The sequence below is a fragment of the Mytilus galloprovincialis genome, chromosome 1 (genome assembly GCF_965363235.1).
Source record: "Mytilus galloprovincialis chromosome 1, xbMytGall1.hap1.1, whole genome shotgun sequence".
Classification (NCBI taxonomy): Eukaryota; Metazoa; Mollusca; class Bivalvia; order Mytilida; family Mytilidae; genus Mytilus; species Mytilus galloprovincialis.
In genome coordinates, this window is record NC_134838.1 from 63,841,115 (window position 1) to 63,860,175 (window position 19,061).

A 19,061-nucleotide genomic window follows, 5' to 3' on the forward strand; every position below is an offset into this window, starting at 1 on the left:
ATACACCCTACTGATCATTCAAATGAAGTTTGGTTGAATTTGGTTGAGTAGTTTTAGAGGAGAAGATTTTTTAAAGTTAGCAAATATGATGAACAAATTGTGAAAAATTGTCATTAAAGGACAATAACCCCTTAAGGGATCAATTGACAATTTTGGTCATATTAACTTATTTGTAGATCTTACTTTGCTGATCATTTTTGCTGTTTACAGTTTATCTTTATCTATAATAATATTCAAGATAATGACCAAAAACTGCAAAATTTCCTTAAAATTACCAATTAAGTGGCAGCAACCCAACAATGGGTTGTCTGATTCATCTGAAAATTTCAGGGCTGATAGATCTTGACCTAATGAATATTTTTACCCCCATGTCAGATTTGCTTTAAATGCTTTAGTTTTTTAGATATAAGCCAAAAACTGCATTTGACCCCTATGTTCTATTTGAAGTAACGGCGGCCATGTTTTTTGACGGATCACAAATCGAAGCACAAACTTTGTGCAGGATAATCTAAGGAACAATCATGCTTAGTTTCATCCAAATCCATTCAGTAGTTTCAGAGGAGAAGATGTTTGAAAAATTGTTAACGACGACAGACGACGACGACGAACGCTAAGTGATGAGAAAAGCTCACATTTCCTTTTAGGAAAGGTGAGCTAAAAACTGCAAAATTTCCTTAAAATTACTAATTCAGGGGCAGCAACCTAGCAACGTGTCGTCCGATCCATCTAAATATTTCAGGGCAGATAGATTTTGACCTGATAAACAATTCAACCACAGTCAGATTTGATCTTAATGCTTTGGTTTTTGACATTTTACCCCTATGTTCTACTTTTAGCCGTGGCAGCCATCTTGTTTGGATGGCCGGGTCACCGGACACATTTTTAAAACTAGATACCCAAAAGATGATTGTGGCCAAGTTTGGATTAATTTGGCCCAGTAGTTTCAGAGGAGAAGATTTTTGTAAAAGATTACTAAGATTAAGGAAAAATGGTTAAAAATTGACTATAAAGGGCAATAACTCCTAAAGGGGTCAACTGACCATCTCAGTCACGTTGACTTATTTTTAGGTCTTACATTGCTGAACATTTTTGCTGTTTACAGTTTATCTCTACCTATAATAATATTCATCATAATAACCAAAAACAGCAAAATTTCCTTAAAATTTCCAATTCAAGGGCAGCAACCCAACAACGGGTTGTCCGATTCATCTGAAAATTTCAGGGCAGATAGATCTTGACCATATAATCAATTTTACCCCAATAAGATTTGCTCTAAATGCTTCGGTTTTTGAGTTATAAGCCAAAAACTGCATTTGACCCCTATGTTCTATTTTTAGCAATGGCGACTATGTTTGTTGATAGATCAAAACTTCGGATACAATTCATAAACTAGATACCCTAAGGAACATTCAGTTAAAGTTTGGAAGTATTTGGCCTAGTTGTTTCAGAGGAGAAGATTCTTGAATTAGTTTACGACGACAGACGACGACAGACGACGGACGCCAAGTGATGGCATAAGCTCACTTGACCCTTCGGGCCAAGTGAGCAAAAAAGGGTGAATGAACTTTTCTAAAAAAATAATATGTTTGAGATTTGTAGTTTAGATGTTTAACATTACGTAATTGTATTGCACCCTTTGTCGTAAAAAAACCCAAATAAGGGTTAATGTACAAAAAGGTTATTGTATAATTGTTTCAAGGTAATTTAAGTTTGTACAAAGTACAAATATTAAATGTATTTATATGACGAATTTCATTTTCATTTAAAAATGTAATGTAATATTACATGAAAGTGTGTACCCAAAATAATAAATAAATTGTTATTAGATTTTTGGGGGATATTTAATTAAATTCTTGGGACTTTTTTTACAGAGGTGCCTTTATCTACTTAAATATAGTTTCATTCTTTCTTCTGAAGCATGGCTTAGTATTATCATCTCATTTGATTTTCTTAAATTCTTTTTCATAAAGTCCATCTATAACGAAAGTCTTGTGGATAACGCATTTAAGAAATAATAAATTAGCATTGTTTATGGCTTTACAATGTCTTACTATTTAACAATCATAACATTCCAATCTACATTTACATCAAAACTAAAAATATATATGTTTATTTACAGAGTTTTTGGGGTGATACATTCTTAACCAAATTCAAAAGTTGTGTTTGCAAAGGGTGATATTTCCTTATTAATAAAATAATAAATCTTTATTCAAAAGCATGATTTTCTTATTTTATCATCCCAGGCTTTGATATTAATTGAAATTTTTAACATTCGTCATGTTCAGTGGCGGATCCAGAGGGGGGGTTCCGGGGGTCCGCACCCCCCCCCTTTATTTTGGCCGATCAATGCATTTGAATCGGGACATATGTTTGCACCCCCCTGCACCCCCCCTTTGCCCTGGGCTAGCACCCCCCCTTTCGAAAATTCCTGCATCCGCCACTGATGTTCGACATCATAATAGGACAAATTAGAAAACCAAGGACATAATGCATGTAAAATATGCTTTATACATTTGTAGGCTAATTTTATAATATGGAAATCCAAAAAATAATCATTAAAGAATTATAAATAAATCAAATCTGTGTAAACATGTGTACTGATGAGTCATAAACTTCGAGTAACATATGAATGAAAAGATAAATAAAGCCAATAGTATTACGGGATTAATTAGAAAGACATTTACCTGCTTCAATGAGAATATGTTCCTACTACTGTTTAAAGCATTAGCAAGACCAAATTCGAATATACCAACTCTATATGGAGCCCATTTAAAGTTAAAGATAAAACAGAAATTGAAAATGTTCAAAGGAGTGCAGCGAAACTGATACCAACATTGAAAGATTTAGAGTATGACGAAAGCTTGAACAAGTCAGCAAATAACTGAAGATCTGAGCATAGTGGAGTGATCCAGCGCTCAGTTACAGACTATGTAAGACTATGTATGAAACAAAATAGAAAAAAAAACATATATGGGGTATCCATCAACGACACACAATCAGCATAATTATGCACAGCAAAATACGCAAAAAGCAACGGAACAGAGCTTTTATTGTTGTTTTTCATCTTAAAGTCACAGCGAAATCTTCTACAAGGAGCAAATAAAAGTAAAAACAAACTATCTCCTTATTGCAATTTTAAGATGGCCCCTAGTACTGTTCTGAGAAATTGACTCAATCCTGCACGTCTTAAATTTCAAAAAGAACTCATAAACTTAAAAAAATCTTTAACAGTTATATGATGATCTTCATTTGCAATATCTAATGACATTGAATGGCCCAACGACCTGTACATGTGAAATTGGTATAGATTGTAGCTTAATTAAATAATTTTAGTTAGACATTCTGTTTCTTTCGTAGCCATTGTATTTATAAGTTTCTTATCAAAGATCAAATGTTCAAACTTGAACGTTCATGATTTGCTGCAGTGAAATGAACAAGACGTATGTCTTTAATCATATGAATTGTATATTTAGATAGTTGTACAGTATTGTGGATTAAAGCAAGACATCATTTGCCAAATTTTGTATATTCTATATTTTGAAAATACTCACCAAAGCAGGGACTTTCTATACTAGTTAGTAAAGAAAGTCCCTGACCAAAGAGAGGGACGAAAGATACCAGAGGGACAGTCAAACTCATAAATCAAAAATAAACTGACAACGCCTGGCTAAAAATGAAAGAAGACAAACAGACAAACAATAGAACACATGACACAACATAGAAAACTAAAGAATAAGCAACACAAACCGCACCAAAAACTAGGGGTGATCTCAGGTGCTCCAGAAGGGTAAGCAGATCCTGCTCTACATGTGGCAGCCGTCGTGTTGCATATGTTATAACAAATCCGGTAAATAGTCTAATTCGGTAGGTCACATTCGTGAAAGGGAAGGGGATTGTAGTTACGAGGTAGGGAACATATCCGATATCATTTGTGAAACGGTTATTCCATAACGGTCAACCAACTCGTGATAGCGTCCGTAAAATTTACGAAGGGATTATTTTAACTTCACCATTTGGAACTCTTGGGTTAATAGCTTCCTTGTGAGCAGCAACCCTCTATCACGAAAATCATAAATCTATCAAAGCACGGGAATATCGTATCAATTGGGAGATAATTTTTTTTTATACACAAACCGTTTATAGATTATAATGAGGCATTTTTTGCTTTTAACGAACAGATACCAGAAACAACACATGGTTCTTGCTTATATTGGTGGTCGGTTAACATAAAGTTAATAAGAATATAACAGATATCAACAAACAACAAACGAATAACAAATAACACAGGACAAATGTTTTACCTGCTTTTAACATTTTTGAATCGATTGATTTATGGAAATTTCTATATATAAATTATATCTCTTTCTGCTTATACCCGTTACCGGTATGACCCTACATGATTTTTTATGACCGTACATGATTTTTTTTTTATGAAAAAATAACAACGTGTACAAAGATATATACAGATGGATTGAAATTTCAATTACAATTTTATTCTGTGTTATTGTAAAGTTTTATTAGATGGGTAAACATACATATTAAGTTTATCAAGATTACACAATTTATCAGAAGCTATGTTCGTCTATACGATAGAGACCGACTTCCATTAGATTCAATTCAAATTCAAATTCAAATTAGAAGACATTAGAAGACTTATATTTTTTTCCAAACTTTAAAATTTCTAGGCCATGTCATCAGCACTGCCGACCGACATGCCTGTTTTATCATGGTGTTGTCGTCGTTGAAGCAGCAGTTCAAGTTTTTGCACTGACATATTACCCATTCAAGTTAGGTGATGACTTACATGTATCTTACTCTACAGGGAGACAATTGAGCTGACACTACTCTCGCTATGCTATGCTATAAATCATGTCAGTATCAAATCTTATAATATTCTTTCTTATGTCAAATAAATGTCAAGATTATTTTGAAAATTTCCACCAAATATACTGTTCTGGGGATATGACCTTGGTTGCGTTAACAATGACACCACTTATACATGTATTTAGAACTGGGTTTGCCGTTATGTTGACCGTATCACCATCCTAATCATCTTAGATGAGTTCTTGAATAAATTATCATAATTACAATAATGAAAATAGGAAATTCAACCCTTATAGTTTTACGTTGAATTTCCTGTTTATCGTACATTTAATATATATTAAATTGTTAAAACAAAAAAAAAACAGGAAACAGAACATATATTACTTAATATGTGAAAAATCATCAATTTACGTCTTTTAAAAACACTTAATGAAGAAAAACAAGAAAGCATGGTAAAATACTTAAACTATTATCTAATAACTAGAGATAACAATGTTTATGTATCGACATCCGTCCTTAGACCTGGAAATGTTTCGGTTTCTACTTTTAAGTGTATTTATATTTAGAGAATCGGTAATATTTTTTATAGCAGTTACAATTTTATTTATCGCAGTTGAAATGTACTTATCGACATTATTAGTTACATAGTGTGTAATTGTCCTAATACGAGAATTTATCGGGTCAAAAAAAATCATATCGGGTGAGGCGAAGCCTAAAAGGCCAAGTGATCTTTTCTCATCACTTGGCGTCCGTCGTCCGTCGTCGTCCGTCGTCCGTCGTCGTCGTTAACTTTTACAAAAATCTTCTCCTCTGAAACTGCTTGGCAAAATTAATCCAAACTTGGCCACAATCATCTTTTGGGTTAGTAGTTTGAAAAATGTGTCCGGTGACCAGGCCATCAAACCAAGATGGGCCGCCATGGCTAAAAATAGAACATGGGGTAAAATGCAGTTTTTGGCTTATAACTCGAAAACCAAAGCATTTAGAGCAAATCTGACAGGTGTAGAATTGTTAAACAGGTGAAGATTTATCTGCCCTGAAATTTTCAGATGAATCGAATAACCCGTTGTTGGGTTGCTGCCCCTGAATTAGTAATTTTAAGGAAATTTTGCTGTTTTTGGTTATTATCTTGAATATTATTATAGATAGAGATAAACAGTAATTTAAAAACAGCAATAATGTTCAGCAAAGTAAGATTTACAAATAAGTCTACAGGACTGAAATGGTCAGTTGACCCCTTTAGGAGTTATTGCCCTTTATAGTCAATTTTTAACCATTTTTCGTAAATCTTAGTAATATTTTACAAAAATCTTCTCCTCTGAAACTGCTTGGCCAAATTAATCCAAACTTGGCCACAATCATCTTTTGGGTTAGTAGTTTGAAAAATGTGTCCGGTGACCCGGCCATCAAACCAAGATGGCCGCCATGGCTAAAAATAGAACATGGGGTAAAATGCAGTTTTTGGCTTTAAACCAAAGCATTTAGAGCAAATCTGACAGGTGTTAAATTGTTTATCAGTTCAAGATCTATCTGCCATGAAATTTTCAGATGAATCAGACAACCCGTTGTTGAGTTGCTGGCCCTGAATTAGTAATTTTAAGGAAATTTTGCTCTTTTTGGTTATTATCTTGAATATTATTATAGATAGAGATAAACTATAAACAGCAATAATGTTCACCAAAGTAGGATTTACAAATAAGTCAACATGACTGAAATGGTCAGTTGACCCCTTTAGGAGTTATTGCCCTTTATAGTCAATTTTTAACCATTTTTCGTAAATCTTAGTAATCTTTTACAAAAATCTTCTCCTCTGAAACTACTTGGCCAAATTAATCCAAACTTGGCCATAATCATCTTTTGGGTTAGTAGTTTGAAAAATGTGTCTGGTGATCCGGCCATCTAACCAAGATGGCCGCCATGGCTAAAAATAGAACATGGGGTAAAATGCAGTTTTTGGCTTATAATTCAAAACCCAAGGCATTTAGAGCAAATCTGACATGGGGTAAAATTGTTTATCAGGTCAACATTTATCTGCTCTGAAATTTTTAGATGAATCAGACAACCCGTTGTTGGGTTGCTGACCCTGAATTGTTAGTTTTAAGGAAATTTTGCTGTTTTTGGTCATTATCTTGAATATTATTATTGATAAAGATAAACTGTAAATAACAATAATGTTCAGCAAAGTAAGATTTACAAATAAGTCAACATGACTGAAATGGTCAAATGACCCCCTTATGAGTTATGGCCCTTTATAGTCAATTTTTAACAATTTTCATAAAATTTGTAAATTTTTACTAACATTTTCCACTGAAACTAATGGGCCAAGTTCATTATAGATAGAGATAATTTTAAGCAGCAAGAATGTTCAGTAAAGTAAGATGTACAAACACATCACCATCACCAACACACAATTTTGTCATGAATCCATCTGCTTCCTTTAATATTCACATAGACCAAGGTGAGCGACACAGGCTCTTTAGAGCCTCTAGTTTTATTAGGTCAATGGTATAAGGGAGATAATCCCAATTGACGTAAAAATAAGGGAGATAATTCCTATTGACGTAATAAAAAATTGTACTGAAATTTATTAGGACAATATCAGCCAATCAAATTGCGAGAAATTACTCTAAATCAGGATAATACGTTTTGCCTTGTCTGCTGTTCTATTTATGTCTTTAAAATCTTACTGTTTATGAATGCCTTAATTTGTTTTCAGTGTGTTTACTTTTTTCACACGGGAAAGTAACTCTACATACATGTAGCAACAAACGAAATGATTGCTGCCGGATTGAAAATACTTCTCGAAAGATAAGGTAATTGTCTATGTTACTTATAGTACATGTAGCAAGGCTTATATGCAGCAACAATGAAGATGGTTACGATGAACGACAACAATTTTGATGACGGTTGTTAGGGTGTATAGACAAACATGGTTCCGTGTGATATGATTTTATATTGTAGTGTACTCAAGTAATTATGCATAATTTAAGTTGTGTTTTCAATATTTACTCTGTTGCCTGTAAACATCCTGTATTTGAAATAAACATGCGTATCCGAAAAGCTATATATATATGTGAAAATTCCCACCAAAGTTTTGAAATATTTAGGTCACATGTACATGTACATGTATATATATATGGAAGTCGTTGTCTATGGAGAAATCAATCATCACTTTGTAAATTATTATTATGTAATGTCCATATTTGTTTATATTTTATTCATATTTTGATTTTTTTAGTACTGTATCATGTTTTGTTTTACAAATCTTAGCAACAATCGTGATTTTAAAGTTCTTGAAATCCATTACGAGCACTTTGTTTAAATGCAATAGGATGGATGGTTGAATAATTGTATTGTTGATTTATCTTATACAATTTTAAATCATTTGAATCAATTACATATTAATCAAATAAAGAAGAAAAAACAAACGAAACACAAACAAACAAACAAAATGTTTTAAAAGACGATATTTCTCCGACAAAAAATGATTTATTTTGTTTTAAATCATCAGATACCAAATTTAGAAATTCAAACTAATTATTTATTAGTTAATATTCTAACAAGTGTTGGGATTTTATTGTTTTAAAATAATTCGACAGTAGTGTACGCAGTCAGGATCCTACTTCGTCAAAATTATCTCCCCATTACGCCAGTTCATTTTCACAATCGTAAAAATGGAAGCCATTGTAGCGATGACGCGCTATCAATTTTGCTCTTGGAAACCGATAAATTTATCCACATTGCACCAATACGATCCTTATATGTCAGTTATATTTTAAAAGACAAATGTATCAACTAGCTAATGAGCATCAGTTTATGATATTGTCTGCATTGATTCAACTTAAAACTATTGTCTGATCGGTTGTTAGGTGGAATTTTCGAAAAATCATAAACATTTAAAAAAAATCTAATTAAATATTTCGTGGAAGGGCAGACTAGATTTTTTTAGTGGTTGAAGACTATAAACCCTAGTTATCACACACAAAAAATTAGAATTTTTCGAAGATATGCATTTTCATCATCCAACTTATAAGACTGTCGTCAAGTACTTTCAGTAAAAAAATAGCTATTCGAACACACCTTCCCTGTTTTTGTGACTCATTAGATAGGTATTTCACTTGACCCATATATTTCATCTTTTAGTACTGTTATTTTTTGTGTTATAAAGTCAACCTGTAGCTTTAATATATAAAAATGATAGAATCTGAAGCGAGACGATGTATGAAATATTCTTACTTTGAACGATATCAAGACAAAATACTCAACTCAAACACGCCCTAACATAAAAAGGTGCACTCGATTTTCTCTTTTCGATACAATTGTTACCTATTTTTTGGAATTTTTTCTTCAGTCACATAATGGAAGGGCAGACACGAAAATTACTGAACTAATAGACTGATATCTTTTCCGTCCGTGGTAATTTTTTCAAAAAAATCGGAGGTTATGCATTTTTGTCATCCAACTTGAAAGATACCCATGTCGTCGACTTGATATCTAATTGTTCTGCTTAACTATGTACTAGATAAATTGAAAACTTATGCAAATGGTGTTTTTAAAATAAAACACCTCGTAATTGAGAAGAAAATTGCAGTTTTGTTTGTTTCTATTAACTTTTTAAAAAATTGTCACTATAGTAAACAATACAGTAAACATTTATCGCCTTCTCTAATAGAGAGCTTCGATTCTTTTGTTCTATTTCAACCTGGTTTCCGACTGTACGATAATCTTGTTTTTGACTTTTTGTCAGATATTCGGAACGCTCTGGTTTTATCCATGTGGTGTCTAAATTTTTGCCCGTTAACCTTGATTTCTATTCATTACTTTGTAGAATATTGTTTAAATCCAGTTTTGAAAATCTGGTTAAAACTCCTTTATTTTGCATAGTTTTCGAAAGACAAAAGGTGCAAATGTTAACTATAACAAGAATCATATCCCGTAACATTTTCAAAAGCTTATATATCACAAACAAGACACAGACCTTTTTGTATTTCTGCTTTTTGAGCTACGTCATATATATGCAAAGTACTTTCTTAGTACTTAGAGTTGGTTGTAGCAATTTTTGTTAATGCCTTGAATACTGATATTAGACGATAAAATACTGAAATAGGCCTCCAACGCACTTAAATTCTAAGAAAAAAAGCATGAAAAACAGATTCACTGCCAACAATGAAAAGTATCACTTACAATCAATAATTGAAACTTAGGATGTCTCAATTGACCAAATGTGTGTTTGTTGTTTTAAATTACATAATCGACACATAAACTAAAAATGGGAATGATACTATAAAACACAATCGAGTATAATGATAATGTGTTTTTAAAAATATATTATGAAAAGACTTGTTATTGGTAAAAAGACGAGGCGTTTGGTTGTGTTTTTTTTATAAATGTTCTGAATATAACCTAGTCTAAGATCATACGATTTTTGTTTTGGAAACTATCACAAATTAATAATCGTTCGATGCATCTTGTTGGTAACGGTCAATACAAATGAGCAAACAAGTGTTATTAGTAATATGCAATATTCAAACTTTTCGTTTGTAATAGACAATTAATAAATACATGATATAACAGAGATAAATTATTATTTTTGATTTATTTTAATATGTCGTCAAAATAATATCAAATAGAGGTATAAATATTTAAAAATCTAGTTCGATTACTCTATACTGACTATATATAAAGGCATTCTACCGAAAAACATAAGGCGTTCGACCTTTCGTGTTGCAATTGCTCTTTATCAATTAGAACACGAGCGTTTGTTTTGAATTTTGGTTAGATAAAATAAAATAGTCAGCTTATATACAACGAAAACTTACTCAATATCGAATTCAGTTGATACAAAGATAACAAAAAAAATGATAAACGTCCAGAAAAACACGGGTTATTAACAAAACAGTTTGGTTCATGCCCTTTATATTTACAAAATCTTGATGTTGTTTTAAAAAATAAAGTCTTGTTTATTGTAGTACGGTTACGACACTCATTTTTTATTACCAGTAAACCTTGACTCGTTGCTCTGTAGCGATACATCCTGCACAGTCAAACGGAAAAACCCACACAGTAAGTTCGTTGAGTCCATATATGATAGAACTTAATGTTAACTTGAGTGTTCTCGTACTGAACATGCATGAAATATTTGCCACTGGACGTTAACGAAAAACTCTCAGATCTGATCATTTGCTTTTGTCGTGATCTAACTTATATAATATTAAACTCTATTACTTACAGTATATATTGTATGATTTGTTTTTATGAATTTTAATAATTTTACACATTTTGAATACATCAGCACATTATGGCTTTTACTGTTCCTTTGATAAATGTTCTACATATTGGACATCTTCTTAACGCAGGCGCACAGCTACCACACGCAGCTAAATGGCCACAAGGAAGAAAAACTATAGCAATCGGTTCATCCAAGCATATTTTACAAGTCTGCTGATCTTTCAGGTTCTGGTTCTCTTCTTCAAGACTTCTCACTGATACTAAAATAACAAGATTCAATGCAAACTATTATAAATTCAATATATTGGAGCAACTCATTTAGTATCCTTTCGAAAAAACCTGTTAATTTGAAACAAAACAGTTTTCGGTATTTTTGATTTGTGGAAAGTGGCTAAGCATATAGGAAATATTTCGAATTTATAGCTCGAGTCAAAGTTTGAATTAAAGCTCGAGTTCAAAAGAGGGACGAAAGATACCAAAGGGACAGTCAAACTCATAAATCTAAAACAAACTGACACCGCCAGGGCTAAAAATGAAAAAGACAAACAGAAAAACAATAGTACACACGACACAACATTGAAAACTAAAGCATAAACAACACGAACCCCACCAAAAACTAGGGGTGATCTCAGGTGCTCCGGAAGGGTAAGCAGATCCTGCTCCACATGTGGCACCCGTCATGTTGCTTATGTGATTACAAATCCGGTAAATAGTCTTATTCGGTAGGTCATATTCATGAAAGGGAAGGGGATTGTAGTTACGACGTAAGGAACATATCGGATATCATTTGTGAAATTTTGAATTAAAGCTCGAGTTCAAGTTCGAATTTGATGTTTAAATGTTATAAGCATGTCACATACATGACACATTAAACACAACTCAACATTTAACTTTATATCATGAAACGAATATTTGTTTTTCGTTTTTTTCCTCTGTAAATCAGGACGTTAGTTTACTCTATTGGATCGTAAATACGTTTGTCATCTTTGAACTTGCTATGCGGTACAATATAAAAAAGAAGATGTGGTATGATTGCCAATGAGACAACTATTCACAAAACTATCCACGGCCTTCAACAATGAGCAAAGCCCATACCACATATAGTCAGCTATAAAAGACCCCGATAAGACAATGTAAAACAGTTCAAACGAGAAAACTAACGGCCTTATATATGTAAAAAAATGAACGAAAAACAAATATGTAACACATAAACAAAGGACAACTACTGAATTACAGGCTCCTGACTTGGGACAGGCACATACATAAATAATGTGGCGGGGTTAAACATGTTAGCGGGGTCCCAACCCTCCCCTAACCTAGGACAGTGGTATAACAGTACAACATAAGAACGAACTATAAAAATCTGTTGAAAAAGGCTTAACTCATCAGATAGACAAAAAAATACAAGTGGACATGGCCGGGTACTTATACATCCCGACACAAAAAGACACAATGAACAGATCTGAGAGTACTCGCAGTTATCTGACAGCTAGTTCAAAGCCATTAACAACTAATAAAAAAAATCATGCCTCTAAGACTAAGTAATCAATCCGTACACATCCAACATACAATGGATTTAGTGTAAAGACGTCATAAACAGCCAGAGAAAAACATGACCTTGTGCAATGCCAAGTTACGGGTATCGACAGATTGTAGATCCATGAAAATGTATATGTATATAACATACTAGTAATATTTAGTTAGCTTTTAATCTACTGATAACAAAGTCAATATTTATACCAATAAAAAGAATAGGTAACTTTTAAGAATAAGTTTATCTAAAGGAGCAACAAGTTTACATGGATCATTTCTAAATTTCCGGGCACGGTTAACAACATTTCCGTAAAAATGAGGATGTGCTATCCCGTTTGAAATAAGTTTTCTACAGGTAGAAACAAACTTCAAAACCAAATCTTTATATCTATGGAAAAATTTAGTAAAGGTTTTAAGTAATTTATGGTAACGATATCCCTGGTTTAATAATTTACCAGTAATACATAGATTGCGTTCGTTAAAATCAAAAACGTCACAACAGACACGGGCATAGCGAACAAGTTGTGAAATATAAACACCGTAAGATGGTGCTTAAGGAACATCAACATCTACAAATGGAAAATCAACAATAGGGAACGAAAAATCGTCTCTTTTGTCGTAAATTTTAGTGTATAATAGTTTCCCGTTTAAAACCGAAATATCTAAATCCAGGAAAGGACAGTTATTACCGAATACATTTGATTTATTTAAAGTAAGTTCCTTGGGGTAAATTTCAGCAGTATATTGAGAAAATTCTTGATTATTTATTTAACGAAAAAATATCATCAAGATAACAGTAAGTGTTGTTGAATTTATCAATTAAATGCAATTTCGACGGGTCTTTACTGAGTTTAATCTAGTTTTGTTCATTGTTGAAAGCCGTACAGTGGACTATAGTTGCTATATAAACTTTTTCGTCAATTGTTCTCTGGTGGAGAGTTGTCTCATTTGCAATCATACCATATCTTCTTATTTTTTACTTTAAAATATTATTTCCATTAAAAGTAACTACAATTTGTAGTGACAATACATACATTCTGGCTCTGGGTCGATTGTTGTCTCGTCTGTGACTTGTTTTGAAGATGCCATTGCTGATTGTGAGTTTTCCATTTGCTGTTTGTTATAATCTGCATTTTCTTCGGTATGCTTCGAATTGTCCTCTAAACTGAAAATAGCTTCAAGAAGCTCGGTACTGGTGATATCTACAAAACATGTCATTTTAAAACTGCAGTTATATTTTTTCATCTTGACAATATTTATAGTATCATCTTTTAATGGGTATATGCGTGACACGGACCAACCATAGAACCCGGAGTAGTCTTGTAACTTTTAGTCAAACACTTATTTAACATGTAATGCATAGACACGATAAATATAAAAATGAAAATATTTACATGTAATTGTGAATTCGAATAAGATATTTGAAAATAAAATATAAAAGAAACTGAGCTGATTCAGTCTTAATTTAAAGTACAAATGGTATATCAATGTCTGTATCCCATGGTTGAGGCTACTCAAATTTTGAATACTTGTTCATTTCTCTTTTATGCACATGATTTGGAGCGAGCGAGCGAAATTTGCATTTATATATTATTCTGAAATTGAAGAGAGAAGATTGAATTCTTGGTACGTTTTTAATTTATCACAACATTTTGGTGTACGTTTTATAAAATGTATTAACCAGAATGCATTTGATTCTGAAAAGGCAAAATGTATTTTGAGTATACAAAAACCCTTGTATGATGACATACTGACTGAAAATTAAATAAGACGGCTCTCTTTACAAAGTTATTTATATACTTTTCAAGAGGCACACCATTTGTGTATATATATAAATTGTGGAGTTGTTTTGCCACAACCTACTTAACTCCCCATTACAATTTATCAAATGACAGTCACTATAATTTATAGAAATACAAATTCGGAGACTTTGACCATTTTAACATGCATACGAGACACAGTAACTGCACCGTTATATCAGTCAAGTTTAGACTTTGTACCACTAGTACCTTAGAGTTTAGAACTGTACATCCGAAAAAAACTTTAACATAGATAACTAAACTTCGTATTGATTTGATTATGATGACCCTTGAATCAATTCTCTGCACTAAAAATGAAAATCCACGCAGAAGTCTAACTTGTCAAGTATAGTCGAGTACTTTTTGTGCTCTCATGAACATCTACATCTACATCTACATCTACATTCTACGTTGATCTGTCAAACTTGACCAATACTCAACGCTTTCGGTGGGCGCAAGAAATAGAGTAATTTTGTAGGACAACTAAAGAATATACAAGCGAGTATAAAGTATAAAAAAATAAAAATAATAATAAAGCAATGTATAAAAGGGGGGGGGGTCCCATTTGCTTTTCGATCATTTGGCCTGAACCAATCCGGCTTCCGTGGAGGTACCAGGGAAAATATTCCCCGCCGGCACAGCTCCAGTCCATCATTTGACTTACTTATCAAATGGGGGACTGCACAGGTTAAATAGAAAGGGTATCATACATGAATAGGTAGTATTGAGAAGAAATTAAATGCAGTTAGAAATTACGAATATTTCTTTATTTTTCATTCCTGCATTTTAATCTTTTTTCTTATGATAACAAAACCGGAACTATTTGAATTGAACATGTCAGCGTAAGTATCCTCTGTAATTTTCCGTTCGGAGTCATGCAAACCTGATTTTCCCGTCTTTTGAATAAGAGATTCATAGGCTTCTTTGACTAACTTTTCATCATATCCAAACTCTGTTACAGAGCTAACTGCTGGAATGTTCTTAAATTTACACAATGGCCTTTCTGAACTAGGAAGTGTATTCTGTAAATCAAATAAATAAATTCAACATTTATCAATTACCGGTATTATAATTTACAATTATCAACTTGACTTGCACTTGATTCACGTGCTGTTTGTGCCCCCTTATGTATAGTAGTATATTTAATTTGATTGTGTTTTAAATAACCTTTCACGGTTTAAATAAAGTTAAGCGCACAACTTAAAAACGCACATCATTCTGTATTTTTGATTTGCAGGCATACAATGTAGTTTGATTGATTGTAGTTTTCCTTACGTCCAGTGGTAAATATCACAGATGTTCAGGACGATAACAAGTCAACAATAAAATTTGCTTTATACATCCCACACAGCCAAACGGACGCTTCACTATGGCAAGGGTTTACTGCCGGTTGGAACAAGACGACACGTGACCATGTTTTATATCCTCCAGCGACATTTAGGGATACAAACATATACATTAAAACTCTAAGATAGTTGCTTCATTTACTTATTTACGCTGTTACAAACAATTATGTTTTAAATTACCTTTTCCACAATTTCAGTCGGCAAATATATGTTTGCTTGAACATCTTCTATAAATCTTTCGCCTTTACATTGTCGAACAAAAGCACACTTCTGGTACCAGCGAGCATGTTCTACCCAAGGCTCATCACCTGGTTCCCAGTTTTTCAACCCTCCACCACAGAAAAAGCAGCGACAATGATCTTCACTACCTTAAACATAAAAATGTCGATGATATGAAAAGAGATGCGAAAGGTACTCACATGTAATCCTGATTTTTATTATCGTACAATATATACATATTTAAGAGGGTGTGTAAAATAATAAGGAATGACAATATCATAACTTTTTTTTTTCATCAACTTTGATAAATCATTTATTTATGAAACTCAAAAATGTTACCGAAATATTTTACTGTCTTAATATCTAAAAATAAAAAAGAGTTCTACCTGTAAAAAAGAATCCAGCTGTTGCCATTTCCTCTGGAGACTGTGTCAGATATGTTGGCCAATGTTTAAACGAGTCCAATCTAGCAATTCTGATGGCGTATTTAGGGTACTTCGGGTTGTCAACGCAAATCCCCGTTATCAGTTGTTCCACCGAGATATTGCTAGTTCTATCTGTGGTAGTTGTTTGGGCTGAAATTTTATGGTTTGATGTGCTTACATTTCTATTTAAAGTCTCTAAATCAGTTTGTGATATACGAATCAAGCTGTTAGTATCATTAGTCGAGTAGTTGTTGTGGATTTGGTAAGCCACTGTCCTGGCTATATTGTCTGTAGTATTGTTCAGACTTTGATTTACTACACACGGATTAGTTTGTACACGTCCACTAAAAGAATTTGAAACATTCCATCTGAAGTTACTTGAACTTTGATTAATTGAGTTTGCCTGAATTCTTTGAGTATCTGTTCCACCAGTGAACATACATGTAGGTAAGCTCTGTTGAGGATTGTCACTATTAACCGGCAGTTTATTTTTGTCGTGCGTTTTTTTATTGCATTCAGTTCTTACGTAAGAAATACCACAGGTACCATTGCCTAATGTACCTTCTGATATATGTTGTGAATGTTCCAGGTATTTGGAGCCGATATGCTTGATAAATTCACAAAGCGGAGAAATTTGTAGATGAATCTTTATAGGCGAATCATGCGGTTTCCAATTTTTATATATAATTTTGCATTTAAAGCAGCGAACCTCGTCGTCTTTGTCTAAATAATAGAAACCAGCCCCTGCAAGTTTAGTTGCATAAAGACCGGGAATATCTGGAAATGTTGCGAAAGTTGACAATCTTGTACCTTCATACTCCAATGGATCTCTTAATGATTTTTTGTCATTTTTGCAAACTGAGCTGTTGTCTGGAGGAAAGAATGAACATTCTTGGAAGCCATGCTGTTGTAACATTCTTATAAATGGACGAACAAGGTTTTTTAAAGTCTAGATTTCCATATACAAAAATCAAACTTTTGTTTTTGACATATATTGACTGTACAGTTATTTTTTTTGAAAGATTTGAAGTAACTTCAAAATTCGGATAATTGAGAACTCCTGAAGAATTGTTAAATGAAATTGTGCATGCAGTGCATACTCTCGTCTTGCCTTTTCTCACGTTCACAACATTTTCTTATCACGTTCAGTCAAAAATAAACTTTTTCCACTGAGAAAAATGCATCACTTTTGTATGACTCTTCATCCAAATATGTCAGGTCTATTAACATACATTCTACAACAGAATTGATTTACATCAAACGTTTTTACATAACGACAGCAACCAACTTTTCAACAATAAGGGCGATGTAAGTTTAACCTGTAAACATATTCATCCTTGCATGTGATTTAGTGTTCTTTAAAATGAAACACAAATTTGATCTATTTAAGTAACTGATGCAATGGGTTATATAAAAACCATTTGGGGTCAAGTTTTATTATAATGCAAAGAAAAAAAAAAACAATTATGTAATGTGTGTTTGTAAGATGATAAAACAGGACAACATTCAGACAAAGTTAAATCGTCACAGTATCATATGAAAGTCTTATATATATCTAGAACAATATTTTCCAACATTTAATGTTGAAAAATTGGGAAGAGATGTAAAGAGACAACTTAGTTTTAAATATAAACATAAGTTTATCTACGTTTTTTTTTTCTTTTTTTTTTTTATATAATAGCAGATCTTGATATAACAAGTTTTAATCGAGTGTTTATCACAAGCGATATCATAGACCGGTATATCATAGGGCATGTTTATTGTTCATCTTTATATTTGTCACAAGTACAAAATTTTAATGTATTAATTATTTTGTCATTTTAATAACAATATTGTCATTTTAATAACAATAAAGGCTTGTTATTTTTACAATTATTGAAAGATTGGAATTTTAATGTATAAACCACCTGAACTGATATTTCCCATTACATGTATAATTGAAATATTTAATGTACTATGCCATTTATAGATGTTTAAGGTACTGATAACAGAATTATATTCACAATTGGCATAGATTAGTTTATGGCATTCTCAAGCTAACGAGTTATTAGGAAAAAAATCCTATAAATCAAAATTGTTCGAATATCGAATACTTATATCTTCGCACCGAGATGATGCGAATCAATTTTATACACATACAGTGGCGGATCCAGAAATTTTCATAAGTGGGGGCCCACTGACTGACCTAAGAGGGGGCCCGCTCCAGTCACGCTTCAGTGATTCTCTATATAAGCAACCAAATTTTTTCCCAAAAAGGGGGGCCCGGGACCCCTGCCCCCCCCTAAATCCGCCTCTGACATATGATTCCTGTGTGAAGGTGTTTAGAATATTTGTTACCATGCTGTCTTCTGCAAAAGTTATTTATTTTCAGTTCTCAGTCACCTGTTTACATTAATAATTTTCAAAATCTTTCTCCCCCTTTTTCCCTGCATATCAAAAGGTCGTCTCCATAGTTCAGTTGTCGTTTGATTTATTTATTTCCGTCTTGTATCTATTTACATGTTGTAATAATGATGCATCCTTTCTTTTTTTTTTACTCGAACTTTCCTAATAAAAGTAGACCAAGAAAAGCGCTTTGGAAGCAAACAATTTATAGTGTTATTTTTCAAGTACTGGGCCGATATCGGAGCAGCTGGGCTATAAACTTTGAAAGTATCATCAGCTCAGTAGTCACCGATCCGGTACTA

General features: G+C 32.8%; 1 protein-coding gene across 1 annotated transcript; it reads right to left on the reverse strand.

Annotated features, from left to right (window-relative positions):
- Positions 1-11,069: 11,069 nt before the first annotated feature.
- On the reverse strand, positions 11,070-17,603 carry LOC143081243 (baculoviral IAP repeat-containing protein 2-like). Its single transcript, XM_076257347.1, has 5 exons — positions 16,336-17,603; positions 15,911-16,098; positions 15,268-15,406; positions 13,620-13,787; positions 11,070-11,312 (listed from the first exon to the last, which is right to left on the reverse strand). Exons 1-5 carry the CDS (start codon positions 17,288-17,290, stop codon positions 11,113-11,115), a joined length of 1,650 nt encoding a protein of 549 aa, XP_076113462.1. The 5' UTR covers positions 17,291-17,603; the 3' UTR covers positions 11,070-11,112.
- Positions 17,604-19,061: the final 1,458 nt, after the last annotated feature.